The sequence below is a fragment of the Macrosteles quadrilineatus genome, unplaced genomic scaffold (genome assembly GCF_028750875.1).
Source record: "Macrosteles quadrilineatus isolate MER2022 unplaced genomic scaffold, UCM_ALF_1.0 Scaffold_3__2_contigs__length_128488019, whole genome shotgun sequence".
Taxonomy (NCBI): Eukaryota; Metazoa; Arthropoda; class Insecta; order Hemiptera; family Cicadellidae; genus Macrosteles; species Macrosteles quadrilineatus.
The window spans coordinates 26,512,407-26,531,438 of NW_026542596.1; the positions used below are offsets into that span (position 1 = coordinate 26,512,407).

Here is a 19,032-nt window from a genome sequence, read left to right on the forward strand (position 1 = left end):
ATAATTCGATTCAGATGAATTTAAAATTGCATCATTTTGTATTTTGTTTCGGTAGGCTAACTGAAATAATTAAAAAAAACACGAATAGAAAGAACGTTTAATGAAAGAATCATCATGGAATGAAGCTAGTGTTGTTTCTTTATGTTTCTAAACAGTCAGCGCTAGTATTAATCCAATAAGGTATATAAGATTGTAGTATTTCTAACTAGACTAACTTGTTCAACTGACTTTATTCCCAGACTTAAATTTAAATAAATACTGATCTCGTTTAGGCAAAATTGCAAAGCTATTAAACAAGTGGCACTGTCAATAACGATACAATGAAAGTTGAATTTTTTCCCAAGATTACTTGCTTTATCATTGTTTACTTTAAATATGAGGTCATTATAGATTCAAATAAAACGCATTTATGCAACTTTTTATTTTATACTGAACAATCTAGTTGACAAGTTTTCCAAATACATTTTAAATTTAAATTACTTGAAGCAGAAAGGCGTTTGCCTTCAAGTTTGGAGGTGTCGAGAAATCCTATAATTGGTTTAGGTGATTCATTGTTTCCCTAACCCTGACACCTTTGTAACCATCAATTTTACCTTTTTTGTTTGAGTTCAAGTAATATCTTGGAGTTTGTGGAAGTAAGATTAAACCTGTTTGATGCAAGTTATCGAATACTGTTGGTACTGTTTTAAGTAAGTATAAACAAAAATAGCATTGTTTATTTCTTTATGTTAACACAGAAAATTTAATTTTTTTATCTCTATTCATGCCTAAAGAAAACTGAAGTAAAAAAATCTTTTTCTTCATACTGCAGCAAAAACAGCCACTTTTAATGCATGCGTTGCGGGTCTTAAGTGGCATTTTTACTCTCTAGCACAGAAACTTCTGTGTCTCTAGGGAGTAAAAATCAGCTATTGTAAACAAAGTTGTAAATTACGATTGTTGCAATCGTATCGATGGAAGTTATTTATCGATTGATTTATTAGGTAAGGTTACCTATTGTTGTTGATTGCTTGACATATCGATGGTATAATAACACAACCGTAATAGACGAAATAATTGAATCTTACTAAACAGCTGCTTATTTGCATTAGCAGAATTGAAAACAAGCTGGAGGTAGTTTTGAGAGGTTATCTTTACATAAAAACTATTCCGTTTTCTAGCTTTGTTTTTGCTAATTAATTATGCAATATGACGAAAAATATAGTTCCCCACATGGGCAAAAAGTGCCTTTTTAACCCTCGCTCATTTTCCGACCTCGGCTTCGCCTCCGTCGTAAAACTTGACCCCTGGTCAAAAAGAGTCACTTAGTCATAGTGATGAAATATACTATTTTTCAATAGAACCAGGCTGAACCCTAATGAGATTATAAGATTATTTTTTTACTTAGTTCTTATTACTTTTTTTAAGCAAACAATGAAAATCCTACTTGTACGACTCTGAATGGAGTAAGGTACTGTATCACCACAGTAGTAGATGTAGTTAGACATTGTTGTGGGACTATACTTCCATAAATATTATTTTGAAAGTTTGTTTAAATTAAAACAGCTGGTTTAAAATGTCTGTTTAAAATTCAATTTACATAAAATAAATGTAATATTATTAAATATTTATTTCACTGTTAAAACCAAATTTTGCTGAAAATTGCCTCAGTACTTTATGGATTATGTTTTGGTAGGAGAGATCCAAGTAAGATAATCAGTATTTGATCGGAACTATTTCCACCTATATCGAGTAATCATCAGTGTATCTTTGCTCAATAGTAACAACTGATGTTTTTTTTTTAACTTTGCACTGTATTTTGTAATTTGCTAGTAGACTGTAGATGTCTTTTATAATGTTATAAACACATGTTACAAGTCTTTTGTTAATTTTTCCTTGTTATTTTGTTCAACGACATACTTATGGGTTACTTGGCAGCCCATAAGGCCAATGTTAAAAATGGTTGACTTTCAATTTCATTTTTTTTACGTTATCAGGCCTAGATTTTGTTGGCAGTTTTGACTGCAGTAAACACGTTTTTAGGCCAGGAATAAGTTATGTACAACATTTGAAGAAAATCGTCGAAACCGTTTACGAGATCGTTGAGCAAGCATACATACAAGCAAACATTGTGCATACTAGGCATGCGGCCTCAGGTCCGCCAATTGAGCGAAGTAAGCAAGCATCGATATAAACAAATAACCTTCTTTAAAAATACAATTTGTTGTTTCCAAATATATTATGGATTACAACATAAATTTTATTGATCAATACAAACCTCATTATTCAAGCCTACAGTTATAAGCAATTTTCTTGAGTCTTTCAATCTCGTTTTCTTTGCTTGCCTTATTTATGCTTTCGACTCTCTCTATAGAAAATGGATCGATCAACAAGCCCTCGATGGTTATAACTCCTAATGCTACATAAGTCAAGCCGAGGGAAAATTCTGACTTTCCTAGGTCCACCACAGCCTGATATACATACGTTACCAGTATCAGCTTGGCTGCGATGTACCGAAATCGCACAGTCAAGATTTAGTGGAAATTGCCTTCGAGAACATTTGACACCATTCAGTTTAAAGGAAGTAGTTGAGTTGTTGTGTTTATGTAAAACCTGTTGGATTGTAGTAAATATCCAACCTGACATCAAAATGCCAACATGCTAGTTCTGTTGGCTGCAATAATTAATCTTATGCTGCAATAATTAATCTTATTACGGGAAAAAGGAGGAAATCGATTATCATATGACGCTTAGTTATAACTGTACTCCCGTACAGGCCAAGCAGTCTAGGCTAATTAATTAATGGCCTACTTTTATAATCGTAACTGTATTTCTTTACAGACGACTATTTATTCATTTAAGCTAAAAATAGACTTAAATACAAGCTTAGTTAAATATTTACTTAAATAGTTTTAACTACTTCTGTACAGGCCTAGCAGTCTAGGCTAGTATGCCCACGTATCGTAATCGTAACTGTAACGGCCTAGCCAATTATTTGCACACCTTAGTTAAAAGTGGACTTCTATATAAGCCTAGGTATTTATTTAATAATTACATAAGACATAAGATCAATTTATTTCCTGTAGAACTTACAATATACAAGTCATTGGAAAACGTCAAATTCTATATTCTACACTATAGTGTCGCAACTTGACTTCTGTACAGGCCTAGCAACTGTATTTATATAGGATAGGCTTCTGTTATCAACATTTGAAAATACCGAATACCTGCTTCGAAAATGCAGTTTCTATAATTTTCAATAATGAAGATTTTATTTTGCTGTTATAAAGCATTATTTGCTACAAAACTAATAGAAATAAGAATCACCAAGAGAAATAATTTGCTTGTATAAGGCCGACAGTAATTAATAATGCGAACCTGTGTACTACATTATTAATCAATGCTTAATGGTATTCATCGGACTGCCCTTTTCTTTTGTACTGTCTTTTGTAATTACAAGCAGTTACCCCAGGAACTGTACCTAGACCATCTGCGCATTTGCAAGCTGAGGTACCCGTGGGTACACAATGTCGAGTCGCATACGCGACGATTCTTTGTTTACATCTACGTTGTTATCTCGTAACCAACATGGCAACCCATAAGACTAATATTAAACATTGCAAATTTTATGTCAGTCTAAAAGTGTACAGGTATTATCAAATTGAAATTTGTTTGTTTAGTAACATCAAAAATATTTGTCGAAATACCCCTGGTAAGTTTGGATTCAATATGTTCAGCCATTATTGAGTTAATTGATTACATAGTTTGCATAAGGTCCGATCTCAAAGAGCTTCGCTCGCTCCGCTCAATTAGAGTATAGGATTATGAAGTCTGTAGAATTCAAAACTGTAAGCTATTAAAATCTATTGGTTTGCACCAATCACTAATTCCAATGATATTCTGATCAAACTGTTTAAAGCAACAAATTTAAATTGAGTTTGTAAATCACCTTAACCATAGGAAGAGGGTTTTCGTGGGCGGTTGTGTTCAATATTAGCTTTTTTGTCGTTTGATCAAACAATTTAGGTAATTTAATATTTGTTTACCATTTGAATCTACTTGAATAAAAATGTTGTTGTCCTTCAGACTATTATTATATGGAATACTAGTTGGCCCGACAGACGTCGTCCTGTCCTATTGTGGTTTTATGTCACATGCTCGTTCATTTTCAAGATGAGCTCGTTCGCATGGCTCAATCACGTCCTGGTTGAAGTTCGTTCGCTACGCTCACTCACCTTTAGGTTGGAGCTCGTTCGCTGCGCTCACTTGCCTTCAGGTTAGCTCGTTCGCTACGCTAACTCGCCTCCAGGTTGAAGTTCGTTCGCTACGCTCACTCACCTTTTGGTTGCAAATTAGCTGTTCTCATAAATTAAAAATAAATATAGTGCTGCACCCTGTTCGTAAACCTATTAACTTTTTAATTCTATTGAACATCATAGAATCAAATTGTTTAGTTGCACCAGCTGTTAAGATTCTTTAATTCCATTTAAATATGAGTACTCATAAGGTTAACATGGGAAACTCCAGAGCCACTGGGGCGGAGCCCTATTGACGGATCTGCACCAAACTTCACACAAACCATCCTTGAATAATACTTAATAATGCCTGAAAGTTTCATTACAATCTGTCTAGCGGTTTTGGAGTCCATAAAGGACAAACATACAAATATACAAACATACAAATATACAAATATACAAATATACAAACATACATTGGATTTTATATATATAGATTATTTGTCCTATTTACTTTCCAGAGTTGTTAATAAGATAAAAACTTGTTTGTTGACTTCTTACACTGTTTGTTAGACATCACTATCGCGGAACCAAAAGGTCGTTAAATTGTCCAGTGAGCTTCGTTATTAGGTTTTGTTTATAAGAACAGGTTGCAACACCAGTTTGCAACACCTGCCTGTTTGTATTGGCCTAGCTCAGGGAGAAGGGGGGTCTAGTTGCTTAAGGGCAGGGCTGAATGGTTTTTCGAAATACTGAGGGGGTTCCATTGCCATAAATTGTTCATTTAGTGAAACAATAGTTTTTAAGCATATTTGGAACTAAATTCAAACAATTTTAAAAATAAAACTTTCACGGCCTAAAAAGGATTCAAGAGTCAGCCCACCTGACACCCAGACTTCCTTGTAACAATGGTCTCTGTAGAGAGAGGGTGGGGTGTAAGTTACACCATTGTACTTAATACACTATTAATCTACCATTTATTAGATTCTACATTTATCTAAGTTACAACTTAAGTTATGTATTGTTCCATAAAACCAATAATGAATTGAAAAGAATTGTGTTTACAGCGTACACTGTCTACAATTTCATACAAAAAAGTCGCTCTGTCACATAATTTATGCTGCAGGTGTTATTGGAAAATTCTCGCCAAACTGATAAGAATGGTAGTAAAACATGGTGCAACTTGGTGGAAGAGAAACTTAGTTTATAGTTGGAAAGCATTGCCGCAGTGACACGAAGAAGGCCGGTAACATGACAGGAGCAATTTGCACTTTGTTACTGAAGCTTCTTTAAAGGTCGCATTTCATCCGGTAATGTTGTCGCAAAAATCTTGCTCGCCAACTCTTAATTCATTTCCTTCACCTTTTACCGCTTAAGCTGTAATTAGAGGATAAAGTTTTACCACTTATCAGAACCCAATGTTGAGAACTTGTCATAAACTGTGGCTACTATTGTGTTGAACATAGGTATACTATTATGTTTTGTGCTATGTCAAACATTTTAGAGAAGTAGTTTATGTAAATAAATTAATTTTTAAAAGTTGTCTTTACAAATTCATAATCTAGATTACAATATTATATTTCGTACCTAAGGCCATAAAAACGAGGTTTGGCCGGCTCGAGATCATTTTTTTTAATTACTCGACTTCGTCTTGAACTTAAAGCGATCGAGAGCTGCGAACCACTTTAGGCCCGTGGGACAAACGCTGTTTTTCACCACACTATACAAAATTTTAAAAATATAATACAGTATATAGGTATATTATATAATAATTACAGTGACAGTCAACACAACTGCAACATTAAAGGTTATGTGAAGAAATATTTAGAGGAATCAGTAAAAATTATAATAAAAAGTTACAATTAAGTGTGTTTATTTACTGTATTAGAAAATTGCAGTAACAAGAATGAGGAATACAATAAACGGTATCAGCATTCTGACACATACTTTCTCCCATAAGTTTGTCAAAAACCTTTATCATGTGTAAGCGGTGAGAGTAAATATACGGAAATGGGATTTGTAAGATTTTCTTCAGAATTTAAAGGGCTATAACATACTAAATTTTTATCAAAATCGTTCGAGCCAATATTGGGAAAATATGATTTTCCGTTATTTTATGGGGTTTTTATGGGGAAATAACATAATTTACAATAACTTTTTAACCGTAATTTTTACAGAGATGGGATTTGTACCATTTTGTTCAGAATATAAAGGACTATGACATACTAAATTTTTATCGAAATCGTTCAGGCCATTTTTGGGAAAATCTTTTTTTTCCGTCATTTTATGGGGTTTTATGGGAAAATACCCATTAAAAAAAAAAATTTCTAAGAAATGAGAAAAACTATCAAAATTGTAAGGATCATAACAAACTATGTTAAATAAAAACGGACTTTTTTGTCTAAAATCCAATTTTTCGTTATTTTATGGGATTTTTATGGGAAAATAACATAATTTACCATATCTTTTGAACCGTAATTTTTACAGAAATGGGATTTGTACCATTTTGTTCAGAATTTAAAGGGCTACAACATACTAAATTTTTATCAAAATCGTTCGGGCCATGTTTGAGAAAATCCGATTTTTCCGGTTTTTTATGGGTTTTTATGGGAAAATCCCCATTAAAAATCAAAATTTCAAAAAAATGAAAAAAACGCCTGGAGATACCATGGATTAGAACCTACATCACAAATTTCATCGAAATCGGACCACAGGTGTAGTCTCTAGCTCTGTACACATCCAGACACACACACACACAGACACACAGACACACAGACACACACACACACACACACACACAGACATCACTTCGAAAACCACTTTTTTGGGTCCAGGGGGACCCAAAACGAATATATCCACTCAAAACTCAAACTCGAAAATTTTGACGAAAACAATACTTTCTCCATATACTATGGTATAGGGGGAGAAAGTAATAAATGAAACCATTTTAATTACTAAAGATTTCTAACAATTTAAAATTGTTTTAGTATATCCTGTATGATTTATATACAATACAAATCGTATTAATTGGTAAATCTCCAAATGGACTTTTCATAAACGGAAATCAGGGGAATTGTTTACGTTCTTAACATCACACTTAGGGGAAGATTTAGTGGGTGTTTTCTCCTCAGTGGTGTTTGATGCCGGATTAAGTAAGATTTAAGGATTTGAACATTTCAACATTGAAGAGTGTTTCTGGATGCTTAATAGTATTCACATTTAGTCTATTTTCCCCTTATCAGTTTCCGCTTTCTTCTCTAGATTTGAGGTATTGCTTTGAATCAAGAGACCCAATAAGTTCAAGACTTAGTTATAGTGTATTTTCCAGTTTTTGTTGGTTTAGAGAAACGTAGATTTTGTCACCGGTGGTTTAATGTATATTAATAGTTTTAATGTATATCTGTTTTGTTTTGTATTTTGTATGATTAACATCATTGGTTTTAGGTCTATATTCTGGACTTCTTACTATCTAATTTTTCCCCTTTTGTTAGATCGCATCACTAATTAATTGGTTAATGACAAGGGGAATCTGGGTCCACCCCAGATGACGACAAGGGGTTAAACAAGCTAATCTTCAAATTTGAAGGGGAACACTGAGTTTTGGGACGACTTGGCTACCTAGATATTAGTGTAGTATCTCGATGTGTTTTAAGTTGCTGCTTACTATTCAAATATCCCACCACTGCCTTAAAACTCAATATGTAGGGTGTAACCCTAACTTTTGACCAAATTCTTGTATTTTGATAAAGGTTTCAACTAAATAATCTCTTTTGATACTCAAATTGTTTACGTATGAAGTATGCACTAATTAAATTTGATTTTTATCTAGATCAGTAGGATTTTGTTTAGAAGAAGCACTAAAGCTTTAAGAGAAAGCAGTCCAAGTCCCTTATGCTGCTCAACCTTTGGTTTACAAACCCTAGCACCAAATCAATATTATTTTAAACCCAAAGCCACTTTTCAGTTTCACATTTCTCTACGTAGTATTTTTGTATTTGATTTTATTTAAACATTTTCCATTATTTGCAAACCTTTATACCAACTCAAAGTTATTTACTCCCAAGCCATTCTTTCTGTACCTTGTAGCAGCCGAACTGTCCAAAACACTGTAGTGTTTGTGAGACCTCGGGGATCCATGTATTATGTACACAGAACAATCTTGCTGCTGTCTCTCCCAGCCTGACAATCCATCAAACACAGTTTCACACTGTGTGGTCTGTGAGGGTCGTGGGTCACACAGGTGAATCTGTCATTGATTCAGTTTCAGTAAGTGTGTGCTTTTCTTTTTTAGGCATTTTTGTAGATTTTGTATGATAAACTTCAGTTGCATTCCATATTGTAACGTGATTGTAACACTTGAAAATCAACATAAAAATTCAATGGTATGGAACAGCCGAAACACAAACAACTTGAAAGAAATACTTTTGTGGCAATAATAATTTGAATTTCCCTCATCCTAACACCAAATGACGGATGGAACGTAGGTGAAAAGTTGAAGATAGATGGCGAATGTGTGAGGATTGCTGGTCGTCTGTGCTACATTATACATGGCCTACTCCTCTGGGCCACTTTACGTCACAACTCCTCTGTGCGCCTTACGTAGCATCTCTCATATCACACAGCATTGTGTCGTCTTCTTTTACAAATATTGTTTTTGAAACAATAATAGATTTATTTTAAACGCAATATAATGTTCTTTAAATGTGGAAAAATTTGTGGAAAAGTATATTCTCAGTTATGATAACTTCAGAGTATCTGTCTAGGAAGCTGAGTGGTTACAGTTATTGTCTTCAAATCTGAAGGTTGCTGAATGCTGATTGGATCCCAAGTGGGCTCGACTCTGGATCTTGATGACATTGGTCATTGGGCTACCAATTAATGTTGCTATCCAAAAAAAAAAGGTTTGACACCTAGTAACAAGACCAGAGAGAAAAGGTCCTTTACAAAATTATTACAATTTGAGTTACCTGTTGCATTCTGAAGTGCTCGACAGCAAAAATCGTCTAAAAATTTGAAAGGAGTAAGCTTATTTTTTGTCTATTTCTTGCCACCTCATAGATTGCAGAGTTTTTGCTTTTGATTATTAAATTTAGTCATACAATACTGTAATTTGTAGAACACAAGAAAAGACTTTGAAAGTTAAATATATTCTGTCTATTAAGAGTTATGTTACAACTTTATTGTGTTTTAAACTAATTATAAATTGCAAGACTGTTAAAAGCTTTGTATTCTTAGTAAAAATAAACACTTTGTCTGTTAGACAACATTTTAATAATGGTATCTGTAGGATGGGTTTTTAGATTAGCGTTTTGCTGTAGGATGTGTTTATAAATAATTGAAAGTACAAGGAAGGAATGACACTCGAAACACTTCACGTTCTCGAGCGCCCATTGCTCTGCTAATTGTGTGCTTTTGCATATTCAAATTAACAGCATTTACAAACTAATGTTTTCATTTGTATTCGTCAAGCGAAAAACCTTCTTTTTCTTCAAATCCTTCTGGAGGGTGAAAAATGTTAAAGAAGACTACACGTGCAGTGTTAATGTCTACTTTTGATATTAAAAGTTGTATCAGTTAGGTAGTTTGAGATTAAAATCATCAATGAAATACATAGGGACAACCATTCATACTTTTTAAAATAAAACTATTTCCTCCAAAGAAAAATGTCTTTATAAATTAGTTTGTTGCCATCATTATACATTCAATAATGTCTTTAATTCTTATATTAACCAAGTATTTAATGAGAAGTGACAATAATAACAATCAGTCGTTAATTAATGTGTGTTGTTTTTATTTTTAAAACAGATAACTTATGAATTTCTAACCATGTACTCTGTAATGTGTTTAGGTAAGGTTTTTATTATTTGTTCAGTACTTGTGAGTGACAATCTTCCAATTATTGGCGTATAAGCTCTTCTTAGGTACATTTTTGTAAATTAATTACCTTCTGGTGTTGCCTTATTGAAAACATACAGTTTAAGAGTTTGGGCCTAGCTATTTGTTTAGAAATGAAATAACTAGTATAGTACACACCTAAGTTTTAAATTAGCTTTATTGAGACCCTAGTTTTCTTAGGATTTACCTTTAGGTAGTTTCTTTTAATAACTATATTTGATTAATTTATCAAATTAAGTTCATAAGCTAGTAAGTTAATGTCCATATCTAACTAATATTATAAATCTGAAAGTTTGTGTGTTGCTCAATCACGCATAAACTACCATGGATTTGGTGCAGCACTATTACTTTTTTCATTATTTATGAAAACAGCTAATTTGAACTAAGCAGCAACAAAAAACTGTGATAATGAGAACTGTCCAAGTAGGATTGTTTAGTTACAGTTAGGTTTGAGTTTTTAATTTAATAAATAATTTAAGATATTGTGCGAATGTTTGATAATTTATTTTTTTTTTTTTTTAGGTACAGTGGTAGAACAATATAAAACGTATCATAACGTAAATTTATGAACCAAATTTTATCAAACTGTATCCTCCCCCCTTGCAAACACAAAGCTTGAGTATAACTGCAATAAGCATTTTATACTTATATGCCAACCCCGTACGAAGGACGGGTACTCTGCTAGTAGTAAATAAAATTGAAGCTTTAATTTTTTTTTTTATTTCTCTAAATACCTTACCCACCTGCTCAGCATAACTTTTAATATGACAGGCATTCTTCCTGAGCAATACATGAAATAAAACTGTAGAGTATTTACTAAAGCGTTGCGTTTTCTGTTGCAGTCACTGCTGCAGGCGCACGACGTGGTCGCTCACGAGATCTATGGAGAAGAGGCGATGCGGGTGACGCCTCCGCCTCTACCTTACCTCAACGGCGATGACGATGACCTAGAGGCTCAGGACGATGGTGACCTGGAGAATGTCACCCGTGTGCGCCTCGTACAGTTCCAGAAAAACACTGACGAACCAATGGTGAGTGGAAATGTGGTCCTGACAAATATAAAGGGTGGCACAAAGTGAACACATAAATTTGATTTTGTAGAGTTATGTAGGGTCAAGTTCCATGGAAAAACATGGACTCAGAACTGCAATAGCAACCTTTTGATTAGTAGGTGACGACTATAGTCATTCAGTTCACAAATCTCCTTCACTGCTTTTCAAGTCAACCACAGTCGGAGAACTTCTACTTGACCCTCTCTACAAGTCGTGGAAGTAAACACGTCTAGTAGTTCAATTGGTTTAAGTAATCTACCACTAAGTCTAAGTAATCTAATCACAGTTAGTCATAGTTGATTGAGATCTATTGTGTCTGTACATTTAACCTAGCTATGGAGGGAAGCTTGTGGAGGATTGTATGGGGTTCAAAGAAATTGTTTAGTCCCCACAATTTTTGTTTTACATTTTGGTTGCTGGTACCATGTTTTGTTCACAATTATAAGTCCCAACACATTATTCTGGTTAAGACAGCTTTGCAGCCTAAAATATTCTAATGTGTTGTAATATAATTTTAAATGGGCATAATAGTGAGGTCAAAAAGACCAACCACATCTTTAACAAATGGAATCAAGAAAGAATATCATAAAATGATACCTGCATTAGGTTTCGACTTGTATGAGCCCATAACCCTCCTGTTTGAAGTATGTGATTTGTATTATTTTTGTATCCTTACAATATTTGTCTTTTTTCCAGGGCATCACATTGAAGATGAACGAAGACGGCAAGTGTATAGTGGCCAGGATCATGCATGGAGGCATGATTCATCGACAAGCCACGTTACACGTTGGGGACGAAATCAAGGAAATCAATGGGATACCTGTTGCTAACCAGTCAGTAAATGCCTTACAAAAGATTTTGGTGAGTAATTTGGAAAACATGATTAGTTTAATGCCAATTAATATATTCTTGAGTGTGGCAGATTGCGTGGAAATATAATAATAATATCTATGGTTCTTACCGTCAACGCAATCAGGAGTAATATTCCACTACGGCCGTTTCGGAGATGACTCCATCGTCAGGTGCGTAGTGGTACACTAAACTATAGTCTTGTACCACTACGCACCTGACGATGGAGTCATCTCCGAAACGGCCGTAGTGGAATATTACTCCTGATTGTGTTGACGGTAAGAACCATAGATATTATTATCTAATTAATATTTTTGTTTGGGGGTTGAGTCTCTCTGTTGCTTAAAGTTTGAAAGGAATCTAGTAGTTTTATGAACATGGTGGTATTATTTGGAATTTTTTTTTTTTAAATAGTACTACGTATATTGTATTTTGTACAGTATACACTGATTTTATATATAGACCTATATTTTAAAGTTAACCTAATATACACAAACCATCAACAAGCCTGGAGGAGTTGTACAGAATCATGAACCTACAAGGGTCCTTTTGACCAGGTATGATAGAACTGAAATGTTTTTTTCTTAAATATTAAAATTTATTGTTTTGGCGTATTAATTATCTAGGTAAAATCTGTTACCATAGGTCTTTTGGTAAGACCTATAGACCCGGAACCAATTTACTTTTACTTTGATGTCTGCAGAGACTAAAAACAGTAATTATTGTAAAACATTTTTATATGTATATATTATCTATACAGGGTGTCCAGCCTAAAGTGTCCCAATAGCTAACTTTTTATTTTATGTCTTACAGTAAACTTCTTATGGAGGACCCCCTTTATTATTTTATGTTGCTTTTAGGTATTTATGATTTATTTGCAAAATTCCATGCCATTTTTCCAAGATGGTCGCCAACTTTGATTTTTCTTCCGGAAGACCCTGTATTTTAAGATTTTTAAAAAGTAAATGTAATTTTTAACAGTTTTTAATTCTTGGATTTTTTTCTTTGAAGCTACTCATTTAGGAGTTACAGCGTGTTACAACTAAGAACAAATGACTTGCAGTGTACACTCTACATCATGTACCTCCTAAATGAGTAAGTTTAGTGCCAAAATGCGAAGAGTAAATACGTCTTAAAATTGCATCTACATTCTAAAAAGTCTATTCAATACACGGTTTTCCTGTTTTCAAATTTGGTACCATTTTGAAAAATGGCGGTTATTTTTTAAACAATGGAATAAATATTTTTGAGAATGTAGACACAATTTTAAGACTTATTTACTCTTCGCATTTTCTCCCTAAACTTACTCGTTTAGGAGCTACATGGTGAAAGTCATTTTTTCTTATTTGTAACTTGCTGTAACTCCTAAACGAGTAGTTTCAAAGAAAAAATTCCAAGAATTAAAAACTGTTAAAATTGCATTTACTTTTAAAAAAAATCATAAAATACAGGGTCTTCCAAAAGAAAAATCAAAAGTTGGTGGCCATATTGGAAAAATAGTGGGAAATTTTGAAAATAGAAATACATACCTAAAAGCAACATAAAAAAATAAAGGGGGTCCCCTATAGGAAGTTTACTTTCAGACATAAAATAACAAATTTGGCTATTGGAACACTTCTCTAGGCTGGACTCTCTCTATATAGAACTCAAGTTAAACTTATCCGATTTTGATTAATTCTTTTACAAACATGTCAACCTACGTTAATTCGAACGAGTTAGCTAACCAGCATATGACAGGTTTATTAGAAAAGGGGTTTTAATGATTTTCTAATCATTTTTCCAGAAAATAATTAAAAATGTTACGATTTCTTTCTTAATTATATTTTCTTATAATTGTTTTGTAAGAAATGAAAAAAAACTGTAAATTAATAACTATATTTTTTTTTAAGAGAGAGAGAGCTAGTAAGCTGCTTTTGTTTGCTTGTTTATGGATATATTTTAATAAAGCTTTGGCAAATTCTTATTTAATACTAAGCTAGTTAAATTAAACTTAAAAGCACGCTTTAATACCTTTCTTTTAGCAGCAAATGTAATTATGTGTCAAACCTAATTTTATTTAAATAGGGAATATACAGTAGGACCTTGTACCTTGAATCTGAAGGGGATATGATAACAATTCGTCTTATCCATTTTTTTGAGTCTGCGAGGTTCGAGTTATGAAGGTGCTCTACCAAAAATTTGACATACCGAGGTGTTAGATTCTGACAATGATGTTACATCACAAACACTTTATTACTCGACTTAAACACGCAAAACCTTTATAAATCAAACTCAAGCCGTTCAAAGTACTGAAGAAAAATATATAATGTGGAAGCAAAATAAAATAATTTACCATCCATAAAAATGGTATATTGAATGGCCTTCTCCTGTAAAATTGGTCCTTATAGGAATGTTACCTCGACACTGCTTTAACCATATCTGTCCAGGTCATTAAATTCACTGTTCTTACATCTTTTCTTATTTTTGATTAATTTGCTTTCAGCCTCATACATTCACATGTGTTTCAAAATCGTTGATAAAGTGTTAGACAGAATTCCAAACTCCCTGGCGATTTAATCGTTTAACCTTAACCCCATGCGACAAATTAATCTCAGTACTAGCCCCCCCCCCTTCATGCAACAGACTAATGGTACTTGGCATTCCCAAACAAATAAAGGAAGTATTGATTTTCATGTCTCGACAGGAGTCAAAACACAGCTGGAAATCAGTACGGCTAAACTTTGAATTATTGTGAAACATCATGCAAACCTCGATTCATAAAGGTAAACTTTGAGTTATTGAGGCTCCACACAGAGAAAATGTAGCGTCGAAAACCGTTAAAATTCTTATTGTGGTTAAATATTTACCTTAACCTTGAAAATCCAATCAGATGAATGGAAATTTGGTTAGTCTGCAGGTTTGCTGCAGCGGGGTTTAATATGTAACATCAATGTTTGACAGCCCAATGACAAATAGCATCTGGGGCCAGAAACAATCTTGCTTGAATCGAACCATTCACCTTCAGATTTGAAGGTGAGCTATTTAACCATTCGGCTACTCAGACAAATAAACAATTATATTTCCATTATCAACCCTATTCATCCACATTTTCCTCTTTTCAATACATTGTTAAACATGTGTCCAGTACCATCAACATCCTACTAATATTATAAATGAGAAAGTTTGGATGTATGGATGTTGATGTTTGTGACAAGTAAACACGAAAAATACTGGTCGGATTGGGCTGAAATTTGGCATGATGATAGCTCACATTCACGATTAACATATAGGCATATTCTTATCTCAAAAATCCTTTTGGGCTCCGCCCCAGTGGCTCTGCAGTTCCCCATGTTAACCTTATGAGTATTCATATTTAAAGGGAATTAAAGAATTTAGCCAGCTGTTTCAACTAAAAGAGTTGATTCTATGATATGCAAAAGCATTAAAAATTTATAAGATTTACCAACAGGGTGCAGCACTATTATTTTTTTCATTATTTATGAAAACAGCTAATTTGAACTAAGCAGCAACAAAAAACTGTGATAATGAGAACTGTCGTCAAAGTAGGATTGTTTAGTAACAGTTAGGTTTGAGTTTTTAATTTCATGAATAATTTATGATATTTTGCGAATTTTTACTAATCTATCTTTCTCTATTTTGTAGGTGAAGTAGTAGAACATTATGGCTATGGTAGATGTGTATTACTATCGCATACCGTAAATTTGAGGAAGCAAATTTTCTCAAACCGTGTTTTCTCACATCGCAAACGCAAAGATCGGGTATAACTGCAATAAGCATTTTATACTTATTTGCTAACCCTGTACGAAGGACGGGTACTCTGCTAGTTGAATGTATATTACACTCAGTTTTATGTACTGTACTTCAGTAACCATAACATCTTCCTAGAAAATTATCCCCTTTCCTATGTAAGGGAGTTGTATGTTTCTGAGGCTTATAAACTTTACAACTAAACAATGCAACCTCGAAGTATGTGTAGGTATTGACAAAGTTGTTTGTACTGTATTGACAAACTTGTTTGTATTGACAAAGTTGATAATTAATCCTTAGTGCTCATCCATTAATTTTGGGTTAAGCAAGCCATAATAGCTTTCACAAGCCATTAGTATCAGCTGTGTTGTTAAAAAACTAGTCTAAAAATTTGTAATTATTTGACCAATTATTTGGTCATGATAAGAATATTACTTACTACTGTTCTTCAGAAATAAAAGATTTTAAAAACTTTTTTGTAAAAATATTTATCTATTTTGCGTCGGGTAATTCATATGGGCTGCAAGTTATGGAATGAAACGTGAACTTAGTGTGTCGGTAGCTGAGGATTATAGTGCTCGCCTATAATCCGAAAGAAACTGCGATAGCATAATGTTTATGCTACTTGGGTCTAAAAGTTTAATCCCAAGCTGATTACTTTAAGAAATAGATTTTTCTAACAGTCGCCCGACAAAGTGGGCTTCTTTGTCCAGATTATATAGTACAGAAAGCTGCTAATTGCTGCATTTACTTCCTTTGTGCACAGTTTTTACTTTGTCGCACACCAGAATTCCAACCAAACAACACAAAACAGTGTGCTTTTATTATACACGTAATCCGTGTGCGCTTGGAAATAGGTTGGCAACACTATTTCCATTCACATATTTCAATTACAATCAGCTGTTGCAGTGTTTCCCATTTCGTTCAAACTTAAAAATGTGTTGTATAGTGTTTAAAAGAATAATTATTTATATTCTTTATAGTAACTGAAGTAAATAGTTATTTGTGTAACTAGTGGGCAAAGTGGCACTTTGCTGCACACGAGAGAAATGTTTACGCAGCGCGGATGTGTTTGTAGGTGAGTTTCTTGAGTGCAGCAAAGGCAGTTTGTACTCGTGTTACACATTATATTTTTCATACAGTTACTATAAATCAAATAATTAGTCTTTTAAACACTGTACAACACATTTTTAGGTTAGGTTAAATTCAAACATTGAACGAAATGGGAAATGCTGCACCATTGTAGTTGTAATATCTTTAAGTGTTTCCGACTTATTTTCAAGCGTACATGGAATATGTGTATTATAAAAGCACGCTGTTTTGTGTTGTTTGGTTGGAATACTAGTGTGCGCCAAAGTAAGGCTTTCTGTACTATAATCTGTGCAAGAAAGCCCACTTTGTCAGGTGACTGTAAAATAATGTGTAACACAAGTGCAAAGTGCCTTTGCCCACTAGTTACACAAATAACTTTTGTGTATTCAGTTGAAAATTCTAAGATGACAGTCGTTAAAATAATGTAAATAACTATTCCTAAAGATATATTTAAACCAAATTATCCTCTAAATTCCATCCATTGATAAACTGAAAAAGTATGTTATCTGAAATGGCCTTGCACTCTTTATTTTGCCATGTCAGGGTTTTACTGTTTATCTATGAGACCCGGAATTTAATTTTAACGATCTCAACTTTTTGATCTCCAACCCTTAAAAAATCCTTAACTAATAGCATGGCTTTACTAACAAATGTTAATAGCAGGCAAATTCACAGTCACTCATCCCTACACTTTCTTACCCCTTGAAATCAATCAATTCAGAGAGAATGCATATTGTGTATCAGGATTGTTTTAGTATTTATTGTTATAACCCTACTTACATCTGGAATTCATATAAAATGGTCCCGTTGCACGTTCCAAACATTGCAATGCTGTGGTGTATGCAGCATAAAAAACAACAGTGTTTTATTGTTTTGTTCAGCAGTTTTTTAATTGAATTTACCAGCAGTTATGGGCAGCCAGGCATTTTCCGGTCATTGGTTCCAGTTAGGCTATTTTCTGTTTGCATTTATTTATATTGATAGGCCTACTTCTTTTGATTGATTTGTGGTTTTCTATCTATTAAAATAAATTAGGCTGTTGTATTTCCAATTCTATTATTTACTTTGTATACGGTATTGAATGTTCCATTCGATGCCACTTCCTTTAATTGTTGCCTTTTTATGACAAAACTTCATTGTCTTATTTTGTAAAAATAAATGGCATCAGCAATCTGACACACGCTTTCTCCCATTATTTAGTCAACAACCTTTGTCATGGATAAGCGGAAGGAGTAACTATGATATTTTATGGGGAAAATCACAAAAGTTGCAAAAACCTTTGAATTGCAATTGCTTTAGCAATAGGGGGGTTGGACTATTTTATTTAGAAATATAAGGACCATAACACATCAGTTTTAATAAAAAACTGGCTTTTTTCCTTAAATCCGATTTTTTGTTTGTTTATGGGGTTTCATGGGAAAATACATTAGTTACAATAAATTTTGATCCATATTTTTGACGGAATAGTAGTTTACACAACGATTTTGTAAAGATATTGTTAACAACATGAGTATGAGTTGTACCAACTTATCCATTGCAATTACAAAAAAAAATGTCCACTGTGACTACAAAATCCTTATTTCCAACGTAAATTTTTCAACGACACAGGAATTAATTAACTTGATATTGCTTCTTATCTACAGGAAACAGAACCTCAGTTATGATTCAGTTCTTTACCAAGGGACGGAAAACGCTCTGTTGTATCCATTAGAATTTAAGCTCACTTAAGACCCTCAGGTTCGTCACTCACAAACATTTTTAGAATCATTTCAGATAGCTCAAGATTTATGTACCTTTAAATGATATGTACAATTGTATTTAAGTATGAATATCCAATTTTATTAACCTAAATGAACAAAGGGTTTACGATACTTATCATTGTTTCTTATAAAGTTTGTTTTGAGTTAGGAATAAACATAGTATTAACAATTTAAAAGAGATATCTCACCTTCACATCCTAGGACACTAGGTTCTAGCCCAGAATGGTTTTACACATTACAGTACTTCTGGTTAGTCCTAGAGGGTCGCGGCATTTACACGTAGATAAAATGCATTGGTTATTGGTGGGATTTGAACCCGTGCTCTAGGACTAGACCAGCTCGCTCCCCAGTAGATATCTTACTAAACATTTTAGTGAAATGTTATCCTGGGTTTAAGATCTTAACTAAATAAATTACAAGGGT

General features: G+C 33.4%; 1 protein-coding gene across 14 annotated transcripts in view; it reads left to right on the forward strand.

Annotated features, from left to right (window-relative positions):
* Positions 1-19,032, forward strand: part of LOC128988473 (peripheral plasma membrane protein CASK) — a 266,450-nt gene that overhangs the window by 208,475 nt on the left and 38,943 nt on the right. For all 14 annotated transcript variants that reach the window (XM_054409787.1, XM_054409795.1, XM_054409789.1 and 11 more), the window contains 2 exons: positions 10,952-11,140; positions 11,858-12,022. In XM_054409787.1, the coding sequence (XP_054265762.1) occupies positions 10,952-11,140; positions 11,858-12,022 (354 nt within the window). The remainder of the gene's footprint in view (positions 1-10,951; positions 11,141-11,857; positions 12,023-19,032) is intronic.